Here is a 22,095-nt window from a genome sequence, read left to right on the forward strand (position 1 = left end):
TCTCTTACAACTCTTTGCATGCCATAAAATTCTTCTCCAAGAATTAAGCTCACATACATTTATGTGTGTAGAGATAAAGGAATAAAACTCTTGTTATTCTCTCGTGTGACTTTCCTGTACTCTTGACGTACATATATATAGTATGAGATTTGTTACTGATTTTAAATTTGATTCTCAATTCAAATTTAAATTATATCTTGAAATTCCAAATCTGAATCATTCAAATTTTATGAATCATATCATAACTCAATTTGAAAACAGAATCAGTTAGGATCTCATCCAAATTCAGAAATAGAATAACTAATTATTCTCAAATCTCATTTAATGTTCTCAATTATCATACTATTATTATATTCTTGGTGCTAGCAAAGAATATAATAATATTCCATTTGAATTAATATAATTATTTATTTGATCAAATCAAAATAATAATTAAATAATTCTATAGCAAATGTTAGAACACTCATTAGTGTGTGACCCCATAGGTTCAATACTAAGCAGGTAGTAAATTAGTCGTACTAAATTTACTAATCAAGGTTGGCGTCTAGCAACACTCCTCAACGACCCGATAGTATGAAGTAATATATTTTTACTAAAAACCTCAGAAGAACAAAGTACAATTCCTTCCATCTTTCCAGCTCTTGTTTAACCTTTAGAGTATGGTTTAATTGTCAAACTCTAACTTGTTACCATTATTATAATGAAGTGTGAATGACTTAAGAAACTCATTTCTTCATTCATTCAATCCCCTTGGCCAAGGTTTTATTCCTCTCAGTCATTATAATCATAGAGCTCAAACTCTTTACCGAGAGTTGACGGATTCCTTATTGACTAATCATTAATTCTACAAGTATTTAAATCATACCCAATATCCATTCAACTAGCACCCTAGGGTATTAGGTGTTCGGAATCAAAGTATAATAAATACATTGTTAATTACTATGACAGTCGCAGGTTAAAGAAAACTCTGTTACTATGTTCATCTTGAGAATATCCTACTGACAAATATGCGGTAATTATAACCATTAGAAATTTTCAAAGTGAGTCAGTTCAATGGTCATATCTCTATATACACCATCTATATATATAATTTAATAAATGAGATCTATTAATCTTCATCCAATGAAGACCATTATATATATATATTGGTCTTTTCAGATTATTAATGTCCTTTTTAACAATCCTATGACCAAGAACAATTTAGATTAAATTATAAAAGATTTATCTCTCAATATTATGATCACTATCACAATGATAAATCTCTGAATTTAATCAAGGACCTTATTATATTAACATTTTAATATAATAATAATAATAAATTATTTGACACATGATTGATTAGATTGTGGTCATACTCCTTATTCCCAACAATATATATATATATATATATATATATATATATATATATATATATATAGTGTAGTTAATTTTTCTTTTTTGGTTTTTAAATCAAGTGTACTATAGTTATAAATAAAGATATAAATAAAAAGTTACATTAAAATAATCTTAATAGAATTAGAGCAAGTTTAATTTGCGTTTTCATACTTTTTATTTTTTATATTTAATATTTTTTATTTTCAAAATTTATGAAAGAAAATATTCAAAAATATTATTTTATTATTTACACTACAAAAAAGCTATAAAATAGCGACCGATTTTAGTAACCAACAAAATGGGTCCTATTAGTGACCAATTTTGCAATTAATCAAATTTTTTTATTTAAAAAAAATCGATTACTAAATTAGCGACCGATTTAGTGACTATCCACTCTTGGTTGCTAAATTGATCACTAAAATAAAAATTAGTGACCGATTTAACTACCAATGACAAAGCCAATGTAGTCGGTCACTAAAATCGATTGCTATTTTTTTAACTTAGCGACCGAATTAGCAACTAAAACAAAAAAACAAGATTTTAAGATATGTTGGTGGCTAAATCGGTTGCTATTTTTAATTTAGCGACCGATTTAGCGAGCAATATAAAAACAAGCCTAATAATGGTTGGTCTTTAAGAAGTTAGTCGCTACATCGGTTTTAAGTGTTAAGATAGCGACCGATTTAACGACCAACTATAAAATGCTGGTTTTAAAGCATTCGGTCGCTAAATTGGTTGCTATTTTATAATTTTGTGACTGAATTAGCAACGGACTTAAAAATATGTTGATAAAATAGTTGGTTGCTAATTCGGTCGCTAAGGTAACGGTCACTAAATCGGTTGCAAAGGGTTAATATGGCGACTGATTTTAGTGACCAACTATAAAATCTTAGCATTAGAGTAATTGGTCACTAAATCGGTCGCTATTAGGGACTGAATTTGCGACCAACTAAAAAAAAAGTTACAAATTAATTAGTATGTTTTAAATAATAGGAATAAATTAGATTTCAAAATAAATTAAAAAAACCATCACTTTTCAACCTTAACCCTAAGCTCTCTCCTCAATCCTCACACAACGTCCCTCTCGCCGCCTCTCTCACTTTCCGGCGGAGTGGAGAGAGAAGTCACTTTCCGTCGAATTTTAGTCAGCGCTGTTCTTGTCGGAGCCATTCTCGATCGTTGGTGTCATCCCTCCTCCTCGAGTCTTTATCGTTGTCTGCCCCTCGTTATAAACCCCGTAAAATTAGCGAATAATTAACTAATAAAATAAATTTTAATAAAAGAAATTAGGAATATAAATTGGTGTAATCTATGGTGGCCACAAGTTTTGGTGCCTATGGTGGCTATGGATTTTACAAAATGATATTTTTAACCAAACAAAATGAAAAATTAAAGCACGATTCAGTTCTATTAATAAATAATGACATGTTTATGAGTGTAAATAAAAGAAAAAAATTAGACCATTTATCATTTTTTGACAAAAAAAAATGATCTATCATTTTCTCTCGTCGTTGAAAATGGAGTTGCTACCAATGCCCAAAATTTAAAAAATGATAGTATCTAAAAATACTTACATTGCATTAATTTTTTTCTCACGTTAATAAATAATTATTTATATCTTTTATTTTTAATTAAAATAATCATTTTATTCTGCAATAAAAAATTTGAAATCTAAAGTTACTGTTATTAATTAAATTTTAGTGTTAGTCAAGTGAAATTTAAAATTATTAATTATAAAAAAGAAAGTATAAGTAGACAATGAAAATATTAAATAATATGAATAATAGATATATCGGATGTTCAATTTACTAGGTGTGCAGATAATTATTCTAATATTAAAATTTAAGTAGATCATTTTTTTGTCAAGAAATATGATAAATGGTCTAATTTTTTTTATTTTATTTACACTCATAAACATGTCATTATTTATTAATAGAACTGAAACGTGCTTCAATTTTTCATTTTGTTTGGTTAAAAATATCATTTTGTAAAGTCCATAGCCACCATAGGCACCAAAACTTGTGGCCACCATAGACTACACCATATAAATTTATAATAAAATAAGATAGAACAACTTAAAACAAGAATTTTGACACGAATTTCAAAAAAGTTGGCTCAAGATTGGACCGAACGAGCCGAACTAGACCCAAAATGGGCCCAAGGCCCAATTCAGCCCAATAACAATTAATGAACACAGCTTCCCCTTCCTCCTTTCTCTTTATTCATGCTGCAAAACCTATTGGGGATGGGAAGAAGAACTCAAAACCCTTGACTCCAATTTCAACCACCATATCTTCTCACTTTGAGCTCTGATCGTCGCACCGTTTGCGGCCACACAACCACCACGTCGAGCTCTACGAATCTATCGGAACAATTTCATAGGTAAGCCACACCCTCACTCCAGTTTTTCTACCCCTTGAATTTCAAAATTTGTGAGTATCTATGTTGAGATTTTGATTGATTTTGGTACTCTAGGTTCGATTTAGCTTGCGAAACTTGTTGGACTTGGTTCGTTTGGTCCGTGGGTATGGTAAGGATTGTTAACCCTAGTCAATTCTATGATTTTGTGTGTTAGGTATTATGATTTGGATATATATGTGTGGTTATGTGAATTTAGGTGTATATATATACATATTGGAGCTTAAATTGTGGGCATTGGAAGTTGGTGGAGGTTAGGTGTCAATGCTTTGGTGATCTTGGACCTTTGGGATTGTGTTTGACTTTGGTGGGTTGCCTTGAAAAATACGTAGAAATCGGTAAAGGTATGGTTTTGGTTTCTCGTATTTAATATATAATATTCTGTGAAAACTTAGGCTAGATGACCATAGGATAAGAATGAATGCATGTATATGTTGAATTGCTTAGTGTCATGCTGGCAATTGTGAACAAGGTTGGGAGTTGGGTATTATTGAATATTGGGTGTGGAAATAGAATGTTAAATGATGCTATGATGATGATTGACATATTGATAGTAATGAATTTGTATAGATAATGAATTATTGATGTTCTTATTGATATAAATGTGAAGTTCATGTGCTAGAGTTGTTTAAATTGGAGTTTAATGGGTGGTGGAAGGATGTGGAGTGAGGTTGCTATGATATTGTATGAGTTGGTGCTGAATTTGAGTATTATAGGCTGATTTTTGAAAGGTGACTTGATAAAAAATTGAGGTTTGATGTTTTTGTAAAAAAATGATTTTTGGCCGAATTTCGGTAAGTCATAACTTGACTTTCGAACAGCCAAATGATTCCAAACTTGATTCATAAAAAATTGGGTTCGTGAGTTTACGCCGTTCGATGAACGGATGAAAAATAATTTAAAACAAAAAAGTTATGCGCATCGAAAGTTTGGGACTCAAAACTAAAATTCTGTAGATTTTCAAACTTAGCCATTCGAAATGGGCCAAAATATTCGCTCACGCATACGTGTGACCCACGCGTACTGGTGCGCGAAATTGTGATCACTACAACTTCACACAACTAACCAGCAAGTGCACTGGGTCGTCCAAGTAATACCTTACGTGAGTAAGGGTCGATCCCACGGAGATTGTTGGTATGAAGCAAGCTATGGTCACCTTGTAAATCTCAGTCAGGCAGACTCAAATGTATATGGTGATGAACGAAAATAACATAAAAGATAAAGATAGAGATACTTATGTAATTCATTGGTAGGAACTTCAGATAAGCGCATGAAGATGCCTTCCCTTCCGTCTCTCTGCTTTCCTACTGCCTTCATCCAATCCTTCTTACTCCTTTCCATGGAAAGCTTAAGCAAGGGTTTCACCATTGTCAGTGGCTACCTCCCATCCTCTCAGTGAAAGCGATTGCATATGCTCTGTCACAGCATAGCGGAATTCATCTGTCGGTTCTCAATCAGGCCGGAATAGAATCCAGTGATTCTTTTGCGTCTGTCACTAATGCCCCGCCCTCAGGAGTTTGAAGCACGTCACAGTCATTCAGTCATTGAATCCTACTCAGAATACCACAGACAAGGTTAGACCTTCCGGATTCTCTTGAATGCTGCCATCAGTTCTCGCCTATACCACGAAGACTCTGATCTCACGGAATGGCTGGCTCGTTTGTCAGGCGAGCACTCGGTTGTCAGGCGATCAACCATGCATCGTGTTATCAGGAATCCAAGAGATATTCACTAGAGCTTTGATTGCTTGTAGAACAAGAGTGGTTGTCAGTCACCTTGTTCATGAGTGAGAATGATGATGAGTGTCACGGATCATCACATTCATCAAGTTGAAAAACAAGTGATATCTTAGAACAAGAACAAGCGGAATTGAATGGAAGAACAATAGTAATTGCATTAATACTCGAGGTACAGCAGAGCTCCACACCTTAATCTATGGTGTGTAGAAACTCCACCGTTGAAAATACATAAGAACAAGAGTGATCATTGGTTTCGGCCCCAGAGAGGGAACCAGAAGAACCAAGATGATAATACAATAGTAAAAGGTCCTACTTATAGAAAACTAGTAGCCTAGGGTGTACAGAGATGAGTAAATGACATAAAAATCCACTTCCGGGCCCACTTGGTGTGTGCTTGGGCTGAGCAATGAAGCACTTTCGTGTAGAGACTCTTCTTGGAGTTAAACGCCAGCTTTTATACCAGTTTGGGCGTTTAACTCTCATTTGGGTGCCAGTTCCAGCGTTTAACGCTGGGATTTCTTGAGGTGACTTTGAACGCCGGTTTGGGCCATCAAATCTTGGGCAAAGTATGGACTATCATATATTGCTGGAAAGCCCAGGATGTCTACTTTCCAACGCCGTTGAGAGCGCGCCAATTGGGCTTCTGTAGCTCCAGAAAATCCACTTCGAGTGCAGGGAGGTCAGAATCCAACAGCATCTGCAGTCCTTTTGAGTCTCTGGATCAGATTTTTGCTCAGATCCCTCAATTTCAGCCAGAAAATACCTGAAATCACAGAAAAACACACAAACTCATAGTAAATTCCAGAAAAGTGAATTTTAACTAAAAACTAATAAAAATATACTAAGAACTCAACTAAAACTACCAAAAACATACTAAAAACAATGCCAAAAAGCGTACAAATTATCCGCTCATCACAACACCAAACTTAAATTGTTGCTTGTCCTCAAGCAACTGAAAATCAAATAAGATAAAAAGAAGAGAATATACTATAGACTCCAAATTATCAATGAAACTAAGCTCCAAATTAGATGAGCGGGACTAGTAGCTTTTTGCCTCCGAACAGTTTTGGCATCTCACTTTATCCTTTGAAATTCAGAATGATTGGCTTCTTTAGGAACTCAGAATCCAGATAGTGTTATTGATTCTCCTAGTTAAGTATGATGATTCTTGAACACAGCTACTTATTGAGTCTTGGCCGTGGCCCAAAGCACTCTGTCTTCCAGTATTACCACCGGATACATACATGCCACAGACACATAATTGGGTGAACCTTTTTAGATTGTGACTCAGCTTTGCTAAAGTCCCCAATTAGAGGTGTCCAGGGTTCTTAAGCACACTCTTTTTGCCTTGGATCACAATTTTATTTCTTTCTTTTTCTTTTCTTTTTCTTTCTCCCCCCCCCTTTTTTTTTTCGTTTTCTCCTTCTCTTTTTTTTGTATTCACTGCTTTTTCTTGCTTCAAGAATCATTTTTATGATTTTTCAGATCCTCAGTAACATGTCTCCTTTTTCATCATTCTTTCAAGAGCCAACAATTTTAACATTCATGAACAACAAATTCAAAAGACATATGCACTGTTTAAGCATACATTCAGAGAACAAAAGTGTTGCCACCACATCAAACTAATTAAGCTAGTTTTAAAGATGAATTTGAAATCCTGTACTTCTTGTTCTTTTGTGATAAAAACAGTTTTCATTTAAGAAAGGTGATGGATTCATAGGACATTCATAACTTTAAGGCATAGACACTAAGACACTAATGATCATAAGACACAAACATGGATAACCATAAAGCATAATTTTCGAAAAACAGAAAATAAAGAACAAGGAGATTAAAGAACGGGTCCACCTCAGTGATGGCGGCTTGTTCTTCCTCTTGAAGGTCTTATGGAGTGCTTGAGCTCCTCAATGTCTCTTCCTTGTCTTTGTTGCTCCTCTCTCATGATTCTTTGATCTTCTCTAATGACGATGGAGTGTTCTTGATGCTCCACCTTTAGTTGTCCCATGTTGGAACTCAACTCTCCTAGGGAGGTGTTAATTTGCTCCCAATAGTCTTGTGGAGGAAAGTGCATCCCTTGAAGTATCTCAGGGATCTCTTGATGAGAGGGGTCTCTTGTTTGCTCCATCCTTTTCTTAGTGATGGGCTTGAGGTCATGCCTTCTCAGTTGAACCGGCTTTGGATGCCATAAATGGTTATGGAAAAACAAAAAGCAATGCTTTTACCACACCAAACTTAAAAGGTTTGCTCGTCCTCGAGCAAAAGAAGAAAGAAGAGAGTAGAAGAAGAAGAAATGGAGGAGAGGGAGATGGCTTTGTGGTTAGGCCAAAAGGGGAAGAAGTAGTGGTTTGAATTTGGATGGTGAGGTAAGTGGGGTTTTATGGAGGTGAGTGGTGAAGAGAGAGATGGGATTTGATAGGTGAGGGGTTTGTGGGGATCCTGTGGGGTCCACAGATCCTTAGGTGTCAAGGAAAAGTCATCCCTGCACCAAATGGCATCAAAAATCAAGTTTTGAGCCATTTCTGGCGTTAAACACCGGGCTGGTGCCCATTCCTGGTGTTTAACGCCAGGTTCTAGCCCTTTTCTGGCGTTTAACGCCAGTCTGGTGCCCCTTTCTGGCGTTAAACGCCCAGAATGGTGCCAGACTGGGCGTTAAACGCCCAACTGCTAGGCTTACTGGCGTTTAAACGCCAGCAGCATCTTCCTCCAGGGTGTGCTGTTTTTCTTCCTGTTTTTCATTCTGTTTTTGCTTTTTTCATTGTTTTTGTGACTTCTTATGATCATCAACCTACAAAAAAGATAAAATAACAAAAGAAAATATATAAAATATAATCATTGGGTTGCCTCCCAACAAGCGCTTCTTTAATGTCATTAGCTTGACAGAGGACTCTCATGGAGCCTCAGAAATACTCAGAACCGTGTTGGAACCTCCCAACACCAAACTTAGAGTTTGAATGTGGGGGTTCAACACCAAACTTAGAGTTTGGTTGTGGCCTCCCAACACCAAACTTAGAGTTTGACTGTGGGGGCTCTGCTTGGCTCTGTTTTGAGAGAAGCTCTTCATGCTTCCTCTCCATGATGATAGAGGGATGTCCTTGGGCCTTAAACACCAAGGATTCTTCATTCACTTGAATGATTAATTCACCTCTATCAACATCAATCACAGCCTTTGCTGTGGCTAGGAAGGGTCTGCCAAGGATGATAGATTCATCCATGCACTTCCCAGTCTCTAGGACTATGAAATCAGTAGGGATGTAATGGTCTTCAACTTTCACCAGAACATCCTCTACAAGTCCATAGGCTTATTTTCTTGAGTTGTCTGCCATCTCTAGTGAGATTTTTGCAGCTTGCACCTCAAAGATCCCTAATTTCTCCATTACAGAGAGGGGCATGAGGTTCACACTTGACCCTAAGTCACACAGAGCCTTCTTGAAGGTCATGGTGCCTATGGTACAAGGTATTGAAAACTTCCCAGGATCCTGCCTCTTTTGAGGCAGTCTCTGCCTAGACAAGTCATCCAGTTCTTTGGTGAGCAAGGGAGGTTCATCTTCCCAAGTCTCATTTCCAAATAACTTGTCATTTAACTTCATGATTGCTCCAAGGTATTTAGCAACTTGCTCTTCAGTGACATACTTATCCTCTTCAGAGGAAGAATACTCATCAGAGCTCATGAAAGGCAGAAGTAAGTCCAATGGAATCTCTATGGTCTCATTTTGAGCCTCAGATTCCCATGGTTCCTCATTGGGGAACTCAGAGCAGGTTGGTGCACGCCCATTGAGGTCTTCCTCAGTGGCGTCCACCTCCTCTCTTTCCTCTCCATATTCGGCCATGGTTATGGCTTTGCACTCTCCTTTTGGATTTTCTTCTGTATTACTTGGGAGAGTACTAGGAGGGAGTTCAGTAACTTTCTTGCTCAGCTGACCCACTTGTCCTTCCAAATTTCTGATGGAGGACCTTGTTTCATTCATGAAACTTTGAGTGGTTTTAATTAGATCAGAGACCATTGTTGCTAAGTCAGAAGTATTCTGCTTAGAACTCTCTGTCTGTTGCTGAGAAGATGATGGAAAAGGCTTGTTATTGCCAAGCCTGTTTCTTCCACCATTATTATTAGTGAAACCTTGTTGAGGTCTCTCTTGATTCTTCCATGAGAAATTTGGGTGATTTCTCCATGAAGAATTATAGGTGTTTCCATAGGGTTCTCCTAGGTAATTCACCTTTTCCATTGAAGGATTCTCAGGATCATAAGCTTCTTCCTCAGATGAAGCATCCTTAGTACTGCTTGGTGCATTTTGCATTTCAGACAGACTTTGAGAAATCAAATTGACTTGTTGAGTCAATATCTTGTTTTGAGCCAATATGGCATTCAGAGTATCAATCTCAAGAACTCCTTTCTTCTGACTTGTCCCATTGTTCACAGGATTCCTTTCAGAAGTGTACATGAATTGGTTATTTGCAACCATTTCAATTAGTTCCTGAGCCTCTGTAGGCGTCTTCTTCAGATGAAGAGATCCTCCAGCAGAGCTATCCAAAGACATCTTGGATAGTTCAGAGAGACCATCATAGAAAATACCTATGATGCTCCATTCAGAAAGCATGTCTGAGGGACATCTTCTGATTAATTGTTTGTATCTTTCCCAAGCTTCATAGAGGGATTCTCCATCCTTCTGTCTGAAGGTTTGGACCTCCACTCTAAGCTTACTCCATTTTTGAGGTGGAAAGAACTTTGCCAAGAAGGCATTGACTAGCTTTTCCCAAGAGTCCAGGCTATCTTTAGGTTGTGAGTCCAACCATATTCTAGCTCTGTCTCTTACAGCAAAAGGGAATAGCATCAGTCTGTAGACCTCAGGGTTAACCCCATTAGTCTTGACTGTGTCACAGATTTGCAAGAACTCAGCTAAGAACTGATGAGGATCTTCCATTGGAAGTCCATGGAACTTGCAATTCTGTTGCATTAGAGAAACTAATTGAGGCTTAAGCTCAAAGTTGTTTGCTCCAATGGCAGGGATAGAGATGCTTCTCCCATAGAAGTTGGGAGTAGGTGCAGTAAAGTCACCCAGCACCTTCCTTGCATTGTTGGCATTGTTGTTGTTTTCGGCTGCCATGTGTTCTTTTTCTTTGAAGAATTCGGTCAGGTCCTCTAAAGAGAGTTGTGCTTTGGCTTCTCTTAGCTTTCGCTTCAAGGTTCTCTCAGGTTCAGGGTCAGCTTCAACAAGAATGCCTTTGTCTCTGCTCCTGCTCATAAGAAAGAGAAGAGAAAAAGAAAAATGTGGAATCCTCTATGTCACAGTATAGAGATTCCTTGAAGTGTCAGAGGAAAAGAAAAATAGAAGAAAGAAGGTAGAAGAATTCGAACTTGATTAGATAGAGTTCGAATTGTGCATTAAGGAGGAGTAGTACTCCATAAATAGAAGGATGTGGGAAGAAGGGAAGAGAATTTTCGAAAATTCAATGTGGAAAAGAAATCAAGTGATTTTTGAAAAAGATTTTGAAATTAGAAATTAAAAAGATTTGATTGAAAACTATTTTGAAAAAGATGTGGTTAAGAAGATATGATTGGTTTTAAAAAGATGTGATTGAGAAGATATGATTTGAAAACAATTTTAAAAAGATATGATTTGAAAAACATTTTAAAAAAGATTTGATTTTAAAAATTAATGACTTGCCTAACAAGAAAAGATATGATTCAAACATAAAACCTTCCTCAACAGAAAAGGCAACAAATTTGAGATGTTCAATCAAATCATTAATTGTTAGGAAGTATCTTTGAAAAAGGAAAGAAATTGATTTTGAAAACATTTGATTGAAAAGATATGATTTGAAAAAGATTTGATTTTGAAAAACTTTGAAAACTTGAAAAAAAATTGATTTTGAAAACAAAATCTTCCCCCTAGCACCATCCTGGCGTTAAACGCCCAGAATGGTATACATTCTGGCGTTTAACGCCCAAAATGCTACCTCTTTGGGCGTTAAACGCCCAACCAGGTACCCTGGCTGGCGTTTAAACGCCAGTCTGTCTTCTTCACTGGGCATTTTTGAATGCTCAGCTTTTTCTGTGTGATTCCTCTGCAGTATGTTCTGAATCTTCAATTCTCTGTATTATTGACTTGAAAAGACACAAATTAAAAATATTTTTGGATTTTTAATAATAAGGAATAATCAAAATGCAACTAAAATCAAATAACAATGCATGCAAGACTCCAAACTTAGCAGTTTGTATACTACTGACACTATTGAGACTGCATATGAGAAACAACAAAACACTCAAGTCAATAGAATTCAAAGATCAAAACAAGGAAATCATCAAGAACAACTTGAAGATTAATGAAGACACATGCATAATTTCGAAAAAAAAATGCAAGAAGAACAGAAACATGCAATTGACACCAAACTTAAAATGAGACACTAGACTTAAACAAGACATATTTTTGGATTTTATGATTTTGTAATTTTTTTGTGCTTTTTCGAAAATTAAGTGAAAAGGAAAATAAAGGTATCAAAATTCTTAATGAGAATTCCAGGAATCATGCAATGTTAGTCTAAAGCTTTAGTCTAAAGGAATTAGACATAGCTAGCTAAGCTTCAGCAGGACATTGCATTCAAGAGCTAAATTGATGAGAATCGATCAGCTTTGGTGATGATAAGAACATCACCTTGAAACACTAGAATTCATTCTTAAGAACTCTGAAGAAAATAAATACCTAATCTAAGCAACAAGATGAACCGTCAGTTGTCCATACACAAACAATCCCCGGCAACGGCGCCAAAAACTTGGTGCGCGAAATTGTGATCACTACAACTTCACACAACTAACCAGCAAGTGCACTGGGTCGTCCAAGTAATACCTTACGTGAGTAAGGGTCGATCCCACGGAGATTGTTGGTATGAAGCAAGCTATGGTCACCTTGTAAATCTCAGTCAGGCAGACTCAAATGTATATGGTGATGAACGAAAATAACATAAAAGATAAAGATAGAGATACTTATGTAATTCATTGGTAGGAACTTCAGATAAGCGCATGAAGATGCCTTCCCTTCCGTCTCTCTGCTTTCCTACTGCCTTCATCCAATCCTTCTTACTCCTTTCCATGGCAAGCTTAAGCAAGGGTTTCACCATTGTCAGTGGCTACCTCCCATCCTCTCAGTGAAAGCGATTGCATATGCTCTGTCACAGCATAGCGGAATTCATCTGTCGGTTCTCAATCAGGCCGGAATAGAATCCAGTGATTCTTTTGCGTCTGTCACTAACGCCCCGCCCTCAGGAGTTTGAAGCACGTCACAGTCATTCAGTCATTGAATCCTACTCAGAATACCACAGACAAGGTTAGACCTTCCGGATTCTCTTGAATGCTGCCATCAGTTCTCGCCTATACCACGAAGACTCTGATCTCACGGAATGGCTGGCTCGTTTGTCAGGCGAGCACTCGGTTGTCAGGCGATCAACCATGCATCGTGTTATCAGGAATCCAAGAGATATTCACTAGAGCTTTGATTGCTTGTAGAACAAGAGTGGTTGTCAGTCACCTTGTTCATGAGTGAGAATGATGATGAGTGTCACGGATCATCACATTCATCAAGTTGAAAAACAAGTGATATCTTAGAACAAGAACAAGCGGAATTGAATGGAAGAACAATAGTAATTGCATTAATACTCGAGGTACAGCAGAGCTCCACACCTTAATCTATGGTGTGTAGAAACTCCACCGTTGAAAATACATAAGAACAAGAGTGATCATTGGTTTCGGCCCCAGAGAGGGAACCAGAAGAACCAAGATGATAATACAATAGTAAAAGGTCCTACTTATAGAAAACTAGTAGCCTAGGGTGTACAGAGATGAGTAAATGACATAAAAATCCACTTCCGGGCCCACTTGGTGTGTGCTTGGGCTGAGCAATGAAGCACTTTCGTGTAGAGACTCTTCTTGGAGTTAAACGCCAGCTTTTATGCCAGTTTGGGCGTTTAACTCTCATTTGGGTGCCAGTTCCAGCGTTTAACGCTGGGATTTCTTGAGGTGACTTTGAACGCCGGTTTGGGCCATCAAATCTTGGGCAAAGTATGGACTATCATATATTGCTGGAAAGCCCAGGATGTCTACTTTCCAACGCCGTTGAGAGCGCGCCAATTGGGCTTCTGTAGCTCCAGAAAATCCACTTCGAGTGCAGGGAGGTCAGAATCCAACAGCATCTGCAGTCCTTTTGAGTCTCTGGATCATATTTTTGCTCAGATCCCTCAATTTCAGCCAGAAAATACCTGAAATCACAGAAAAACACACAAACTCATAGTAAAGTCCAGAAAAGTGAATTTTAACTAAAAACTAATAAAAATATACTAAGAACTCAACTAAAACTACCAAAAACATACTAAAAACAATGCCAAAAAGCGTACAAATTATCCGCTCATCACGTACGCGTGACCTGGGCAAAATTACACGTATGCGTACGCATACACATGACATTCGTATGCATAGCCCTGTTTTTCAGCAAATGAACATTTTGTATTTAAAACCAAAATTTGAATCTCTAAACCTCTATTTTCACCCTTTAGCCCCTAAACTTTAGTTGTATACTTAGTGATGAGGTGAAGATAGGAAGGGGTGGTAACTTGCAAGAGAAGAAAGCTTGAAAATATGATGAATCATGATTGAGAAGTGTGAAAGTGTTATGGAAATTATGAACATTTATGATAATGATGTGATGATTGATGATTGAACTGATTTGGGATAAATGAATGTATGTTTGAGATACCTGGACAGTAGCAAGGGCTGCAGTTCATCCCGCTTGCTCCAGGTCAGCGATTGTGATGCCTGGGTAGTAGTAGCAATGGTGGTTATTCCACTTGCTCCAGGTTGAGCTTTTTAAACGCCCGCCTGGGTAGTAGCCGTAGTAGTGGTTATTCCACTGGCTCTGGTTTAAGCAGGTAGTAGCAAGGGGGTTGTAACTCAAACCCACTTGCTCTGCATGGGTGTTTCTCTCCATAGTTAGCTACCAGGACGTGTCGGGTTGGCTATATAACTAACAGATGATATCATCAGCTATAGGACAGGCATGCATCATATACATATTGTTTGCTTTGCTTGTTTGTGCATTAATTGAGAATGCCAAAGTGAATTATTATGTTAATTGTTATATTTGCTAATTGCAGTACTTGTATACTTTGTCCTTGCTTGCTTGATTGTCTGTGCAGTATCATTGGTGTTGGAGGATTGGAGGAAAGACAGGGAAGTTAGGGAGTTCAATCTAGTTCAAGATTTGTTTAAGTTAGAACCTTAGAAGACCACCCGTTATGGTTTCTGTTTTTGTATTTTAAGCTCTATGGTTTTAGTGTCGGCGTCCTAGGATCGCCTCTGGCATTCTCAGGGCCTTATATCTTATGTGCGTGGCACCTTTACTGTGCTAAGAACCTCCGGTTTTCATCTCATACTATGTTGTTATTTTTCAGATGCAGGTCGAGAAGCACCTCGGTAGGCGTCTGGAGCTTCTGCAGTGAAGTGGATTAATATTGGGAATTTACTTTTGGTCCTTTGCTATATATATATATATATATATATATATATATATATATATATATATATATATATATATATATATATATATATATATATATATATATACTTGTTTTATTTTGTATCTCCTATAGGTTTGTAGAGAACTAGGATTTTAAACATGTAATTTGGGCTATTAGCTGTATTTTCTGTATGTAAATATTTTCCGGCCAACCTTAATTTCGCAAGCTGAGTTAGGAACTTGTTATTTTGTATTCTTGACCCTATATTCCTACTTTCTGTTTATTTATGCCTTTGAACCTTAGTGTCTTCACACGCTAGTAATCTTGTTTCCGGAGCGTTGCGCTTTTTATTTTACGATTTTTGTTTTAACCGTTTTTCAAAGCTCCTCGTATACTGTATCTTTTTCAATATTATTATATATTTTTATTTTAGAAGTCGTAATATCACACCACCTCTGTTTTACATCATAAGTGTAAAGCTTTGTGTGGTAGGGTGTTACACTCGCTGCGTACCTCCTCTGCTTGTTCTGCCATTGTCGTAGATTGTCGCATCCGCGTTCAGATCTGTCGTTGCTCGCCTCGCGACGTTCTTTTCTCAGCGTCGCCTTCTGTGGTAACTTCTTCTCCGATAACAACAACAACGGTCTTCCGGTTAAGCTGATTTTCTCCTTCAATCAAGGTACTTTAATTTTGTATCTCTGATTTTGATTTCTCACTTTTAGAGAATGTCTCTGTATTTTTATTTTGATTTGGTTTTATCAATTAGATATTTATTTTCAAATCTATTGTTATTTATTCTCTTCTTGAAAAGTTTTCTTTTGTTTTATTGAATATATATATATATATATATATATATATATATATATATATATATATTGAATATATATAATGAAGCATTGGAGACATACAAAGCATATCTGAACATTGATTTGAAGAAGCACCATGCGCTGGTAACATTTATGGACAAGATGGCTTATTGGACTGTTAAATCGCTCAGATTCCCCACTGATCTATTCTTTCAGGTATTCATTATTCATTGATATCTTTTCAAGTGGTACATGATGGTGCATGTGATGTTAGGTTGCTGAGGATTAGATCATAAGTTGATTAACCAGCATATGATGGGTGATTGGCTCTATTATTATTATTATTTGAGAACTAAATCATGTAATTGATAATATAATACCTTTTATCTTTTGAAATAGGATAAAACAAATTTCTGAAAGTTAAATTATCTTCATGAAGATTAATAGCTTGGAGCCTCTTTAAGGAAATTAAACTGATGATGATTACAAAGAATACTTTGTTTAATTTGGGAAGTCCATATTACCTCTTTGTTCTTTACCATAGAAATATTACATCTTACATACCTTAAAAGAAAAATATAAACCTTGATAATTTCATAATCTATACTATAAAATGCTTAATTAAGCTTTGTTCTTATCATATGTTTTATGCAAATGCAACAGCATACGAATGCTTTCCATTTTTCTTTATCCGTTTTTCTTATCATACAAATGCTTTATTCTTATATTTATATTTCTTCTCATCAGTTTATGAAGGGGAAAAGCCCTTTTACAAGGAAAAAGACATTGCTATTCCGGTACATGTTTATGGTAAAACTAAAGTCGTAGCTGAGCAGTTCATTTCCGAAAATTACTCGAGTTATGCAATTTTGAGAAGCAGTATCATCTATGAACCACAAACAGTCTCACTTGTTCCGAAATCTCTTCCAATTCAGGTGGATATACAATATTTGAACTTTGTATGTTATTATTTAATAGTTACTCGATGTTATTAATTAAATCTATCTCTTGATGCAGTGGATGGATGGCGTCCTTGCTAAAGGAGAAGAAGTGCAGTTCTTTCACGATGAATTCTGTTGTCCGATTTTTATTAAGGATCTTGTAAATATAATACTAGCTTTACCAAGCTTATGAATATCAGGTAATAGGAGTTTTAGAACCAAAGCTTATATATTGATCAAAATGTTTTTAAGTAAAAGAACATCTAAATGAGAGATTTAGTATGTCATTCTGAACATTATATTGGAGAAGGGTTACTTCCTACCTATGAAAATTATTCATATATAATGAAATCTAATGCATATCAAGCCACATATGTCACGGCTAAATATTAGGAAACAAATTCTTTTCAGTTTTAGTTGATTTGGTGTTTCCCATTTTATTGGCTGTAAATATCTTGTATTACCACAATTAGGAAATCAGATAGCTAATTGTTAGGTACAGTACTGTATATATAATTGATATGCTATTCAATAAAACACAATGCAATTTGGCATGGTATCAGAGCTAGGTTGGCTCTGATAATCATCACATAAAAGAGACCTCCACCGCTGAAATGGCTGGAGTAGGTGAGACTCCTCCAAAAAGAGAGAATTCAAAAAAAGACGAAAATGAATCCAACAAAGGACCATCGCCTTATGATCTGAGCGCTAACGACAATCCTGGAAACGTAATCACACAAGTGCAATTACGAGGAGAGAACTACGAAGAATGGGCTCGAGCTGTGAAGGTGTCGCTACGTGCTAGGAAAAAGTGGGGGTTTCTAGATGGAACTCACAAGAAGCCACAAGAAGGGGCATCTGAAATGGAGGACTGGTGGACTGTTCAATCCATGCTGGTCTCATCGGTGATGAATACGATTGAGCCACGGCTGCGCTCTACCATCTCATACGTTGAAGATGCAAAGGATCTTTGGGAAGAAATCAAGGAGCAATTTTCCATCGTGAATGGTCCTAGAATTCGACAATTGAAAGTTGAACTTGCCGAGTGCAAACAACAAGGACTGGCTATGGTGGAATACTATGGAAAACTAAAGACTCTTTGGGATGAGTTGACAAACCATGAACCAGTGCTTAGATGCTCTTGCGGAGGCTGCAAGTGTGATATTGGGTCACGATTAGATAAGAGAAGGGAAGAAGAAAAGGTGCATCAGTTTCTAATGGGGTTAGAAGACATAAGCTATGGCACAGTGCGATCCAATATTCTCGCAACGGGTCCTCTACCTTCTCTCAACAAAGTGTATGCAACTTTGGTACAGGAAGAGAGAATGAAGACGATCAGCAGAACCAAGGAAGACAAAAGAAGCATAATGGGACTGGCAGTACACACTGGGTACAAGCACAAAAGCCGAAATGAAATAAAGTCACTCGTATGTTCTCACTGCAGAAGAACAGAACATGAGATCAAGGGGTGCTTTCAACTGATTGGGTATCTGGAATGGTGGGGAGATCGATCTCGAGACGAAAAGGGAAGCAACACCAAGACCTCGCATAAGCAGGGAGGACGCTTGCGAGGGGGCTGTCATACGTGCCAACACAGCACAAGCCACAACAGAAAAATCAAGTGACCATGAAGAAGAAATAGGAGGAAGCGCAATGACTGGACTTAGCCAAAAATAATGGCAGACGCTGTTAGAGATGCTAAATGGCAAAAACGGAAGTAGAACTGAAAGCATGACTGGTAAGGAAGGATATGTTGTGTGGATTATAGATAGTGGAGCCTCTAACCATATGACAGGGAATTCAAGAGATCTAAGGGGCCTAGAGTGTATTGAAGCATGCACGGTGGGGCTACCAAACGGAGAAGAAGTTCTTGCAAATACAAAGGGAACAGTGACTCTTGATGGAGGGCTTAAATTGACCAATGTTTTATATGTGCCAAAACTAAGATGCAATTTGATTTCAGTATCACAATTAACAAAGGATGCAAATTATACTGTACTATTTACTCATGAGCTTTGTGCTATGCAGGACCTCATTTCGAGGATGCTGATTGGAGCGGGTGAACAAAGAGATGGGCTCTACATGTACCGTGGTGTTCGCAAATTCACAGCATCTCAAACCCAAGAGAAGAGTAGTATTGATCTTTGGCACAAGCGAATGGGACATCCTTCCTATAAAGTGGTACAAATGTTGCCAAATTTGAATGGTGGTTGTAAATTTAAAGAGAAGAATAAATTATGTGAAGTTTGTGAAAAATCTAAACAAACACGAGATAAATTTTCATCAAGTGATTCTCATGCAACACATCCTTTTGATTTAATACATTGTGATTTATGGGACCCTATCGTACCCCCTCTTCTTGCGGAGCATCTTATTTTTTAACAATTGTTGATGATTATTCAAGAATAGTTTGGATCTATTTGTTGTGTGAAAAGCGGGAGGTGTCAAGTGTGATGATTAATTTCTTTGCTCTCATTGAAAGGCAGTTTTATAAACAAGTCAAAGAAGTGCGCATTGATAATGGGACCGAGTTCATCTGTATGCGTCCATATTTTTTGCAGCATGGAATTGTTCATCAAACATCTTGCGCTGGGACACCCCAACAAAATGGAAGGGTAGATAGAAAACATAGACATATTCTTAATGTAGCTCGTGCACTGAGATTTCAAGGATCTTTGCCCATTTGATTCTGGGGAGAATGTGTTTTAACTGTAGGACACTTGATCAACCTAACACCATCATCTGTTCTTAACGGAAAAACTCCTTTTGAAATGATACATGAAAAACCACCTGACTATAATCATCTTAGAGTTTTTGGCTCATTGTGTTATGCGCACAATCAACAAACCAAGGGGTGATAAATTTGCCAGCCGAACTCGTACATGCGCATTTGTGGGATACCCATTTGGAAAGAAAGGATGAAAACTTTATGATATGAAAAGAAATATTTTCTTTATATCTCGTGATGTCAAATTTGTAGAAACCGAGTTCCCGTTTACGTGTTTGGCCCAGGAAAATTTGGTTTCCATTTCTTTAGTGCATGAGAAAAATTTTTTGGAGTCCATTAATAATAAGCCCACACTTGATGTTCACGAGGAGGTCCTTCCTCAAGTTAATTCCAATGACGAGACCATTGTTGCTGTTGGGGGGAGTGAATCTCCACATACAGACCCAACAAGGACAGCTTCACCCCTCATCGAAACCAGCAGCCCCTCACCAACTGTCTAAGATGATGTGCCTCTTTCTACCGACACCACCACGCTCTCTGAACTTCCTCTGGGTCGTGGACACGGCGTAAAGCACCCTTCGATCAAGCTGCGTGATTTTGTCACCAACACGATCATCGTAAACCCGTCCATCTCTTCACCCTCTCCATCACATTCCTCAGGTCCACTCTATCCCTTATCTCAATATATGTCATGCGATAAATTTTCTGTGTAACACTGTACTTTCCTAGCAGCATTAGGGTAAGAACGTGAACCCACAAATTTTCATGAGGCAATATGTGATGCTCGATGGAGAGAAGCCATGAGCGTTGAAATTAAAGCTCTTCAGGACAATGGTACTTGGCACCTTACCCATCTACCTCCGCAGAAGAAGGCTTTAGGGTGCAAATGGATTTATTGCATCAAATATCGTTCGGATGGGCAAGTTGAAAGGTTTAAGGCACGCCTCGTCATCCTTGGTAATCATCAAATTAAAGGGCTGGATTATAATGAAACCTTCGCCCCGGTCGCAAAAATGGTAACTATTCGCACTATTTTAGCTGTGGCCGCTGCTAAGGATTGGGAACTCCATCAAATGGATGTTCACAATGCCTTCCTCCATGGGGATCTTGAGGAGGATGTTTATATGAAATTGCCACCGGGGTTTCACGTCCCTACTCCTGGCATGGTGTGTAAACTTCAAAAATTCCTCTACGGACTCCGCCAAGCTCCACGCTGCTGGTTCTCTAAACTTTCTGTTGCCCTCCTTCAGTACGAGTTTCAGCAGTGTGCCTCCGATCACTCATTGTTTGTCTATCGTCATCACAATAATCAGCTTGTAGTGCTCGTTTATGTTGATGACCTTATCGTGGCTGGTAATAATTCTCTTGCTATTCGCCAGTTCAAGGACTACTTGAATCAATGTTTCCACATGAAAGACTTGGGGAAACTAAAATACTTTCTAGGGGTGGAAGTGGCTCGCTCTTCCACTGGAATTTTTCTTAACCAACGCAAATATGCGTTAGATATTATCATGGAGACTGGCATGCTTGGCTCTCGGCCTGTGTCTACACCTATTGAAGAAAATCACCGCTTTGCATTGGCTGAAGGACCTTTGCTCTCTGATGCAGCCCAGTATCGTCGTTTGGTTGGTCGTCTCATTTATTTGTGCTTTACTCGCCCGGAACTCTCATACAGTGTTCACATTCTTTCTCAGTTTATGCACCAACCTCGTGAAGAACACTGGCAGGCCGCCTTACGAGTTGTTCGCTATCTAAAAAGCCGACCTGGTCAAGGTGTTTTATTGCACCGGGAAAACGATTTTACCTTGCATGCTTGGTGTGATTCTGATTGGGAGGGTTGCCCTCTTATTCGTCGGTCTCTCACTGGCTGGGTTATTCTCCTTGGCAACTCGCCAATTTTATGGAAAACAAAGAAACAACATACAGTGTCACGGTCCTCTGCAGAAGCCGAGTATCGCTCCATGGCTAATACCACTTGTGAACTCAAATGGTTAAAGGAACTGCTCTTGAGTCTTGGGATCTCCCACACGCAACCCATACCTCTCTCATGTGATAGCCAGGCAGCACTTCATATTGCTAAGAACCCTATTTTTCATGAGCGTACTAAGCATATTGAGGTTGATTGTCATCTTGTTCGTGATGCTGTCATCCAGGGCCTCATCCTTCCCTCCTATGTCCCAACAAAATCTCAGGTTGCAGATATCTTGACTAAAGCTCTGAGCTCCCATTCATTCGCATCAATGTTGGACAAGTTGGGCATTTGTAACTTACATGCCCCAACTTGAGGGGGGGTAATGAAATCTGATGCATATCAAGCCACATATGTCACGGCTAAATATTAGGAAACAAATTCTTTTCAGTTTTAGTTGATTTGGTGTATCTCGTTTTATTGGCTATAAATATCTTGTATTACCGCAATTAGAAAATCAGATAGCTAATTGTTAGGTACAGTACTGTATATATAATTGATATGCTATTCAATAAAACACAATGCAATTTGGCAATATATTATAGCTGAGTTACATATAAATACAGAATTTCATGTAAATATGATTTCCCTTGGCATTTTCATTTTCTTTTAGCCCTTTTCA

General features: G+C 37.6%; 1 protein-coding gene and 1 non-coding gene across 2 annotated transcripts; both read left to right on the forward strand.

Annotated features, from left to right (window-relative positions):
• The first annotated feature begins 10,117 nt into the window (after positions 1 to 10,117).
• LOC130952650 (small nucleolar RNA R71) lies at positions 10,118 to 10,225 on the forward strand. The gene has a single exon (XR_009074828.1). It is a non-coding gene; the product is annotated as a small nucleolar RNA R71 (small nucleolar RNA).
• A 4,119-nt stretch (positions 10,226 to 14,344) lies between these two features.
• Positions 14,345 to 16,969, forward strand: LOC130949252 (uncharacterized). Its single transcript, XM_057878024.1, has 5 exons — positions 14,345 to 14,369; positions 14,667 to 14,746; positions 15,522 to 15,708; positions 16,583 to 16,770; positions 16,853 to 16,969. The coding sequence occupies exons 1-5, from the start codon at positions 14,345 to 14,347 to the stop codon at positions 16,967 to 16,969; spliced, it is 597 nt and encodes a 198-aa protein (XP_057734007.1).
• Positions 16,970 to 22,095: the final 5,126 nt, after the last annotated feature.

The sequence above is a fragment of the Arachis stenosperma genome, chromosome 9 (assembly GCF_014773155.1).
Source record: "Arachis stenosperma cultivar V10309 chromosome 9, arast.V10309.gnm1.PFL2, whole genome shotgun sequence".
Classification (NCBI taxonomy): domain Eukaryota; kingdom Viridiplantae; phylum Streptophyta; class Magnoliopsida; order Fabales; family Fabaceae; genus Arachis; species Arachis stenosperma.